This window comes from Hakea prostrata, chromosome 7 (assembly GCF_041222555.1).
Source record: "Hakea prostrata isolate BN-2017 chromosome 7, UWA_Hpros_2, whole genome shotgun sequence".
Taxonomy (NCBI): Eukaryota; Viridiplantae; Streptophyta; class Magnoliopsida; order Proteales; family Proteaceae; genus Hakea; species Hakea prostrata.
Genome location: NC_142606.1, coordinates 41,217,392 through 41,227,792, shown reverse-complemented (window position 1 = coordinate 41,227,792; position 10,401 = coordinate 41,217,392). Strand labels below are relative to the sequence as shown.

Here is a 10,401-nt window from a genome sequence, read left to right as displayed (position 1 = left end):
CCGAAGAACCAGCATCTACTAAGACTTTGTGGACTTCAGTTCCGGCTAAAAAGACCTTTATTACAATAGCATCTCTTTACATCTTGCATATCTTTGGAAGAAAAGGTGATTGGCTTGGATACCACCTTCATGCTTGATCTTTTGAGTTCAACATTCCCTATGTATCGAGCTTTCCTCTTATCCCACCAAGTTGACTCCTTTGTTGGTCCACCAAACACTGTATAAATCGGGAATCGCTTTATGTTGTTGTCCCCATTCTTTGGTCAGTTTCTATTAGGGCTTTGATGCCTTTCTCTACTAGTTGACCTAGCCCTCTTCTTGCTCCCATTTGGTAGTTGATGAGCAATTTTTTTTCCTTGAACATATTTCTTCAGTTTCCCCTAAGAGATTAATTTCTCAAACTCTGCTTTCAACTGCCTGCAACCATCAGTCTAGTGATTGTTATCTTTATGAAATTCATAGTATTTGCTTCTATCATGATCCTTTGGCCAGGATTGGAGCTTGTTCAGCCATTTAAGTAGTCTTTGGCTTTTAACTTGCTTCCAGATCTCTGATCTTCTAGTGTTCAAGGGAGTATATGTTTCCTCAGTCTTCCTTGTCGGATTTGAATGACCACCTTTGCTAGGATTAGTTATCTGGTTCCTGCTTTGCTGGAATTTTTCTTTATGTGCCTTTGTTTTTGTAGTTGGCTCCTTCTTCGGAGACTCTATGATTTATGATATCTCTACCTGTTTATGGCACCATTCGAGCAGATCTACATATGTCTCAAGCATACCTAGCAACAGGTGTTCGAGTAATCCTTCATGATTAAGCCTCTGACACAGTGCATGAAAGGCTATCTTCTCGTCTAAATTCTCAATTTGGATGGTTAGATTGTTGAACCTTTGAAGATAGCTTCTGACTGACTCCGTTCGACCTTGTTTAATAGAGAACAAGGTGTCCTCTCTCTTCTTTTTACTCACTCAGCTTTGGAAGCGTGATAGGAACACTCGACCAAGATGGTCAAAATTCTTTATTGAGCCACTCTGGAGTCCCAGAAACCACTTAGATGCGGCTCTGATCAATGAAGCGAGAAAGATTCTGCACATGGTAACTTCACTATGTTTGTATGAGGACATGACTGACTTATAATGTATGATGTGATGTCTCAGACATTTCGTCCCGTCGAACATTGTGAAGGTTAGGCATTTGAAATTCTTTGGCATCTCTGGTTCCGAGATTGCTCAAACAAAGGGACCTTCCTTTACAACAGAGTATAGAGCATCTCTGCCCAAATCCTTTAATTTCTTAAGCTTTTCATTAAGTTCTTTAAATCGCTTGTTCACATAGCCAGCATGTTTAGTAGGAACTCCATTATTATCTCCGCCTTGAAGATTGTCAGTAGGACGAGAGCTACTTTCTCGATCTTCATGTTCGTCAATTAGGGGGGGGGGGGAGGAGGTCCTTAGACACTGCCTCTCTTGATGGTTGAGATTTCTCTTTGACCTTCTCTCTTCCTTTTTCCTGATTTCTCTTGGATGGTTGTGCGGAGTGGTCGGCTGGTGATGCTTGAACATTCTTTTGCTTCGATGGTCGATGTTCTCTGTTTTCATCACAGTTAATTTAATTAACCAGTTCTAAGCACGACCACTTGCTGATGGATGCTTGCCATAATTAGTTCGCCCATGTCTAGAATTTGCTTCTGTAGTTCATTAAATTGACCCATAGTCACGAACTGATCAAATCGTCCTGGTGGGAAGTCACAATGCGGAATTCTTGCGATTCCTTGAGGTGCATCTTCAATATTAATTTCCGGTTTGCCTTCGCAAAAGTCATCTCTAACCACTCTTCCTGATCTGGTATGCATGATGGCTTTTTGATCAATTTCCCATATACGGCTCCAATTGTTGATGAAAAAGTTCTATTCATCCTTATGATTAGCTCCTTCCTTGAGTTCCTGCAAGAATGTGCTCGACCGGATTGGTCGAGTAACAACTCTGAAGGTCAAGTTAGTCGAGAAGATCCCTTCTGATCGGAAAAAACAGATTGTAATAATCCAATGCTTAGTTGTTGGGATTCTCTTCCAAAAAAAACTTACCTTTGTATTGATGTGGCATGCCTTTTTATAGTAGAGTTTACCTAAGCCATATAGTAAGTGAATCCAATATGGACTCTATCTTGAGATGTAGCTTTCTACTTGAACTATCATTGTTGAGTACGATTTGGACTCTATGAGTTAATCCGAATTTCCCTACTTGGTTAGGCTTTTGGTTCCTAACTTAAAGGTGGTTATTCATCTGTGGGTCATCTGTAACTTTATCCATGGGTCGACCAGTATTTGGTCAGTCCATATCGATTATGGTCGGTCCAAATTGGTTTGTTTTATTCTGCCCGTATCATAATTTCTGTTGAAAATCAGCAACAAGAACATAGGCCATTTCTCTATCCAAATTGAAAGCACAGACGGCTAGGTGGTGGAAATTTATGAGATGGTAAAAAGTGGGCATCAATGGTGGAGGAAGGAGATACAAATGACTGAATGAGAAAAGAAACAGGAGAATGAAATATTTACTATCTCATAACTTCCCCACTATATTTGGGTTAAAACATTAACTTCACTTAAACCATTAAACAATTCTAGGTTTGGGTTCAGATACGAGCTTAGCTGTTAACACAACGAAAGATTCAATCCGTTCTTTCAGGGGGGGTGAACCAAATCATTTGTCTTGTGTTTTTGTTCCAACTATTCGTCTGCGATCTATTTTGTTTTAAAACTTCAAGAAACACCCAGAACTATCGAGAGATTCTTTCATCTTCCATCACCACGAAAAACGAAGAAGCCGTGCTGCTGCCAGTCTCTTCATCCCTCCATCGATTCTTAATCGATTGTAGCTTTTGCACTGAGGTAAATACAACTTTGAGTACTAGTTCTAAACCAAAGAGTTCCCTGCCCTCTAACGGTACAGGTAGCAAAAAGATCTATTACTAAGGGTAAAATTGTAAATTTACTGGATGATCTCTTTCAGGTACTCTTCCTTCTAATCTAGGAAAGGTTCATGCCCTAGAATGATTGGAGGTGATGAAGAGGTAGTGTTTTAGATATGGGTTCTTATGGGCTATACTGGTGAGGAAGGGCGTGGGTTACTTGTTGGTATTCAATACTTACAACGGTCAGGGATGGATTTCGGCGGCTAGAGTTAGAGAAGGAGGAGTTCTGCTGAGTGACTTATGAGTGAAGAGAGAAACGATGGGAGGGAAGTGACTTACAGGGGCATTAATGTAATTTGAATGGGTGAGGGTATTCTCGTTTTAAAACATTTTAAATTTGAAAAGTTAAGAGTCAAACGGTCAAAACGTAACTGTGGGTAACTTGTAATTTTTGAAAAGGGCCAATGTGGACAGCTTGTAATTTTTGCCAAAGTCAAGATTTTTTGCCCAACTTAAAGTATGAAAAAACCTTTTATCATTTTTCTTTTTTGGCCATCATCAATCTATCACAAAGACTTGACATTTATAGACCCATGGGATGGGAAAAGGTGAGAAGAGAAATGATAGCTAACCAAAGACCCGTTTCAAGAATCCAGAGATTCACATAACCAAACGGGTATAAATCTCTCATTTGTGAATCTAGGGATTTTAGATCTCTGGATTTATATAACCAAACAGGCCCTAAAGCGATTATAATGCTTCTGCATATAAATAAATTAATGTGAAACACACATCGGTGAAGTCATGTTTCATGCTATTAAAAGACACACAAAAAAAAAATCGTGCCTCATGTCTCTTAATAAAACCCATTGTTGTCAAAATAATTCTTCGAAGAAATAAATAAATAAATCGTGGATAAAAAAATTGGGATGAGATCTTTCAGCTTTTTTTATACTATTGTTGCACAAAAGGAAAAAACTCATTATCACTTTTTTGATAACTTCATCAAAGTGAGAATTTATATATGTTCAATGATTAGATAACTCGATAAAAACCTGTCAAATCGATATAGGTGTGAAAGTATGATAAATAGAAAAAACAACAGGATAAACAATAATGGATGCAAAAAGAATTCAGCACAGACTAACAAATATTTGGAAACATAGAAAACAGGACAATTTCCAAAAGCAAGCTCACTGCACAACTCTTATCCAAGTAACTTAAATCTGAATTACATGGAAGGAACGTATTTAGAATTGAGAAGCAAATAATAAGTCACTTCCACATCACCTAAATGCATTAGTATGAAAATATATTAAGCTCAAACTATTTTTCAAACTATTTTTCAGGTCTTCAAGCTACATTTGCTATAACAGATTGAAATTTGATTGATTGCATTACAGCTTTAGATGGTTGAAAGAAAGGAATAATAATTCACAGAATTTTCTACATGAAACTATAATTGACAGGTGCAAGAGTGCAAACACAAATACTAATGACAACAAAATTAAAACATGATATAGTAGCTTGAAGTGTATTCTGTATTCTGCTCTGTCAAATTAACTCCATTCTTCGTTTTTTTTTTCCTTTGTCAGCTCCAACTTTAGCAACAGGTGAAACAAGACTCCAATGCACCAGTGCTACAGAAGACTACCCACAGTATCTAATTGTCTCGAGTGAGCGGCCTCTCCCCTTCCTCAAGAACCTCCTCTGTTCAGGTATCACTCTCCTTCGCTTGGGTTGCCTCGTCATGGGCTCCATCGCTGGCCACATCCTGGAATCCTTCACCGACGTCATCCACTTCGTCTTCTTCCTTACCCTTCTCCTCGCCAACAGCCTCCAACTCAGGGATAGGCTTTGGAGGAAACCAACTTGGTCTTTCCATCCCCAACTCATCATAGACGGTCCGGTCGCAGCAAGTGTACATTGAAGTGCCAAGATCCGGGTAGTCTCGGAGAAGGTTCATCCACACATCCTTTAGACCCAGCTTGAAGGCTTTAACGTCATAGCAGGTTGCAAGTTTCCCAAACTCAAGACTCTCTAGATACTTGGCCATGGCCTGGGCCTTGGACTTCTCGATAGTGTTCTCCCAAGCCGACTGTAGTAGATTTAGTTCCCTCTTGAAGTTGGCCTGCTCCTTGGCATATTTAGAGGCCTCCCTCCCGAGCTGTGGCAGCCTCCTCCCAGGCCCTGGTAGCTTCATCCCAAGCATGGGGAATTTCCCCTTTGGCCTTCTGGGCCTCTGACTGTGCTTCATTCCTTTCCTTTCGGATCATATTCTCCATCTTGACCCACGCATCCTTCTCCTTGAGGCCATCCACCTCGACCATGAGCTTCTTCATAGAGTCATGTAGACCCTCAATCTCAGTATGCTGCTCTGTGATATTATTCAGATAGGTGGAGGCCTCCGTGGAAGAATGGGATGCACAGTTGATCGCCTCCACAAAGAAAGGGAGCAACTCGGCCGCGGCACTGCACAGGAAATAAAACCACGTTAGTACAGTTGGGAATCAGAAATACAAGAAGACAATATATACAAAGTTCAGGGGCATACCAGAAAGCAGAATCAGTAAACTTCTTGTCATCAAGCTCAGCCATAGCCTTACAATCAACGGGGAGCTGGGCAAGTGTGGCCCAGACTCGAGACACAAAAGGATCATTGATGACTGACGATTTCTCGGTCAAGTTCCACTGGGGAACAAAAATTGGCAAGGCTGAAGACTCTGCAGTATACCCTTCTTCCTGAGCCATGTGAGATGTGCCCTCCCCAGGGTCTGCCCTCGACTTCTTGCTGCTTGGGTCCAACAAGTCAGCCTTCTCAACCTCCTCAACCTCCTCCTGGTATTTCTCTAATCTGAGAAACATTACATAAAAGAGGTGAGCTTACAAGAGCCTAGCAAGTTAGAACTTTAACACCCCAGAACCCAAAAAAAATAAAATAACAAGCATGGTAAATCTTTATGATATGAAAAATAAGGATGCAGTGTGATAAAATAAAGAAGATCAATCAATGGTGTTATTAAAGAGAGAATTCTCTAGTAATTTAGATTCTATTAGGTCAAGGTCTTTAACTGTATCATGCAAAAGAGTGAGGCATAATCACACTCTTGTATTGCTAGGTACGATCTAGAATGTGGGACCCAAGAACAAAGGAGCAACCTCATGAACTTTGAGTGAGGCTTTGGAATGCATCACCAGTCTTAGTATTTCCCAGGCTTCAAAGAAAATTACCTTCTGGACTTCTAGTAAGGTGTTGGGTATATCCTCATCCAGTATCCAAACCCCTACTGGAAAGGGTCATAACAAATTGGTTCACATTCCTTTTCTTCCTCTTCAAAGTTTGGTTATGGATTTTTTTAACCATCTCCAAAAAACAAACAAACAAACAAACAAAAAAAAGATTGAAAAAAAAGAAGAAAAGAAATGAATAAAATTACTGGTTATCTCTTCACTCACCATTTCCTAAATAATTTTATTACCCTTGGCAATTCTTTGACTTTCTATTGCATGCACATACTCGTCAAAATATAAATGTACTCTAGAAATAGATACCACAAGAATTCTTGAAAACAGCGATTTGATATCAACATGTTTAACCTATATCATCACAACAAAGAACTGCAATATAACTATATCAAAACAAAATCATCAAACCTTAACTTCCAGAAGATAAGTTCAAATCTACTCACCAAGAATGCTAATCCAAATATCCAAATTTCTTTTCACACTTGGTGGGATATAAACATTTTGAACAAATCTTTTTCAATATATGAATCAATCACAAAAATTCCTCCGGTAGTGCTTGTAATGATAATCTACCTAAACATCCTCACTGGTTAATGCCAAGAATCAAATAAGTCTAAATCTAAATGTTATTAACAACAGAGAAAGAGGTCCATCTATCACTCTATTCCCAAATTCCAAAATCTCTCATAAGGCTACCATTGCAAGCAGCAACATTCATAAAAGCGAAGGATAAGCAAATAAATACTAAGGAGAAACAAATTAACAGAATTCAGCACAGGCTAAAGAGTATTTGAAAAGCAAGGAAAACAAGACAATTTCCAAAAGCGCTTTAGCAGTCTAATTAAAGGAATGTTCTCAAGTACTTCGAACTGACAAATAAATAATAATACAATTAAACATCACCCAAATGCATTAGTATTGTGGGAAATGAAAACATACTAAGCTCAAACTATTTTTCATGTCTACAGCTACTCCTCCTGTAAACAGTTCCAAATTTTGGTTGATCCCATCAGGACTTTAGATTGTTGAAATAAAGGAATAATATAATTCTTAGAATTTTTTTACATGAAACTGTAATTGATAAGTGCAAGAGTGTAAACACAAAACTAACAAATAAATAAAAATTGTAAACATGATATAGCAGCTTGAAGTGTAAATCTGCTCTATCAAATTACCTCTGTTTCTTCCTTTTTCTTTTCCTTGTCAGCTCCATTTTTAGTATCAAGTGAAGCGAGACTCCAATGCATATTGTGTACCAATATTGAGGCATAAAACAAAAAGAAAGAGATAAACCAAAACGGATCTGTTGAAGGAAAGAATTTCTGAGTTTTGAAGAATTTTAGGTGATGAAATCATCACTTAACAGATAAAACTGAAATGTTAGGGTTACGTTTGTAATCTAAAAACTTATGGGTAATAGCAGTAATTGTTTCCAAACAAATTCTTATAAGTACAGCTTCTTGATGGTAACATAGTCTAACAAGGAAAACATGACAAATTTCCAAAAGGCCCTTTAGCAATCTCACTGCTTAACTCTTCTCTAAATAACTTAAATCCTAATTACTCTTATCCAACTAACTTAAATGTGATTCACATAAACAGATCTCGAGTCATTATAATTGACAGTTAAAGTTAAATTAAAAGTAAGTCCATTCACATCAACCAAATGCATTATCATTTCTTCAACTAACTTTTCCTTTATTTTGAATGCCGACACCTGAATTTTGATTGTTTTCAGTACAACTTCTATAATTGATAAGAACAAGAGTGTAAAAACACAATTCAATGATGTGAAAACAATTCTAGACAAGATATATTAACTTGAAGTGTAAAATCTACTCTGCCGGATTACCTCCATTCGTTCCATAGTTTTTTCTGAGCTTCATATTTCGTATCAAGTGATATGAGATTCTCAATGCATAATCCCTCCATCTCATGGCGATGCCTGAGAAGACTTGCCCTTCCTTCATGGGGGTCATAAAGCACCAGATCTCCATACCAAGACTCACCTTGACTTGCCTCGAGTAGAACTTGACCATTTCTTGAATAGCATAGAGGTAAGACTTTAGGACAATCTAACACCAATGGTTCTTCAATGGAGAAATGTTTCTCCCAGGAGTCCCTCACCCCATAATCCTTCATCACCCAAAAGTCAATGCGGACCTTGAAGTAGTTACAGAGCATAAAGAGTTGATATGTTTCTCCTAGAACCCCGATGGTCATGTAAAAGTGATCTTCCCCAAGATCATGATCAGGCAGAGGCACCTCTCTAAGCTTGTCATCTTTAATGTCAATAGCAATAATCACATTACGCGGTGAGACCCAATGAAAAGCAGAATTTGTAAAAACCCCAACCCGGTATTCGATTTGAAAAAAGGGAATGTCCTCGATTCTTCTCCATGAGTTGCTACTAAGAGAATACACCATCACATGGGAGACGCATTCATCATAATAGTTCATAAAAACCCTTATCAGCTTGTAATCGTCGGTGGTAGGGTCGTAACCAAATCCGTAACCAGCCTGATAGGCAGTTTTTACACACGCATGGCGCAACTCCCTGTTTGTTCTTGTAGATGGATTAAAAATGAATGCGGGTATCGTGTCTTCAAAGCCGTCGTCGTCGTGGTTAAACATATATACTAAGCCATTACAAGAAACCATTACAAAGGTTTCCTCTAACATTATCGGATAACGAAATTCTACTCCTACCGCCTCTTCTCCTCTTTGTTCAAAATCATCTAGGTTAACTGAAGTTACTTTCAAGCCATCGTAATAGCTTCTGTAATCGTCAAATTTTAGCTCTATAGAGACGATGCTTAGGTTGTTATTTGTTGCAATGGATCGGGTGAGATGCATCTTAACAAAATCTGGATGGTCTATTAGATCACACCAAGATTGGCATACGCATCTAAATCTCAGAAGAGACTTTACCGGAAGCCATGAAAGCAGCTCCAAGATGATGTCCTCTGTGAAGTTGCTCGCTGCCGTTGCATCTTCTCCTCTTTTCATCTTATCGAGCTCCATCATTGCTGGTCTTCTCTTCTTTCTTTCAGAGTTCAGAGAGTAAGAAATGAAACGACTCAAAACACCACCAACAATAAGCTTCCTTCTAACAATTGCTTATTAGACAAGTCTCCCGCTTCTCCATGACTCTCTGACACTCTGTCCATCAACATCAATGCTCCACTGCCTTTTCTTTGATAATACAGCAATTTTTATTTTTGCGCTAATCAATTACATCAAGTTTTTTTTTGTACGAAAGAGGGGACACACTCATGGTGACCATGCACCCTCGCAACCAAGGACCGAACTTTCCGGGTGAAAGGGGAAATTTCGGCGATATTTAGCCCCAAATTGATATTAAAATTTAAAAGTGTAAAGAAAATGTATGACAGATTTGATATTATGTGATATGTCACATCACTTCTGCAAAACTCATTCAAAAAAAATTCATCAACATCATTTTAAATATTAATTAATTAATAGAGTGGTTAAACCATGAAATAAATCTCTCTCTGTAATAAATGCTTGCCCCATTCACAAGTAATATCAAATCAATGTTTTACTTTACTTAAGGCTTAAGGAATGGAAAACTTTAAGCCTTTAACCTTCACTTCGTCTGCATTGTCTTCTTCTTCTTCTTCTTTTTCTCTAAACAGGCTGCAGCTGCAAACGAACCGATGACAATAGCATGGATCTACACAGGTGAAGCCGTAAAGGTGATGTACCGTCTTGGCCTCCGTTCTTCTCTATCCTAATTTCTTATCATCCAGAAGATTAGAGGTGAAGTTTATTTGAAAATCAGAGATAGTTGTAGAGGAGGAGTTGCAAAGTCTCGGAGAAAACCTTATGATTTTCCAGCGATATTGTCGAAATTTTGCCAGTTCGGACAGGTGAGATATCTCGCAAATCTCGTTTCGCCCCCCAGTTTCGGTTCGCTGGGGGACGAAATCACCGAAATTCGGCGAAGTATCGCTAAATTTCGGCGATAAATAGTTCCTTGCTCGCAACACAATATTCGGACTTTCGAGTTTGACCTATGCAAGTATTAGTCCAATAAACTACTGGTGCAAGTACTGACCCTAGCCTCACTAGAGGTCTAAAATAGTTTACAAAAACCACTATTGATCTCATGTAGTACACGTTCGAGTTTGACCCATGCAAATATTAGTTATTAGTTCTATGAACTATCAGTGCAAGCACTGGCCCCGTCAACGTAGCCCCACCGAAGCCTAATATAGTCCACAG

The 10,401-nt window shown here is 38.7% G+C and overlaps 1 protein-coding gene across 1 annotated transcript; it reads right to left on the bottom strand.

Annotated features, from left to right (window-relative positions):
• Positions 1–4,189: 4,189 nt before the first annotated feature.
• On the bottom strand, positions 4,190–9,409 carry LOC149011171 (F-box protein CPR1-like). The gene is made up of 3 exons (XM_089161213.1): positions 8,006–9,409; positions 5,462–5,761; positions 4,190–5,379 (listed from the first exon to the last, which is right to left on the bottom strand). Exons 1-3 carry the CDS (start codon positions 9,178–9,180, stop codon positions 5,055–5,057), a joined length of 1,800 nt encoding a protein of 599 aa, XP_089017339.1. The 5' UTR covers positions 9,181–9,409; the 3' UTR covers positions 4,190–5,054.
• Positions 9,410–10,401: the final 992 nt, after the last annotated feature.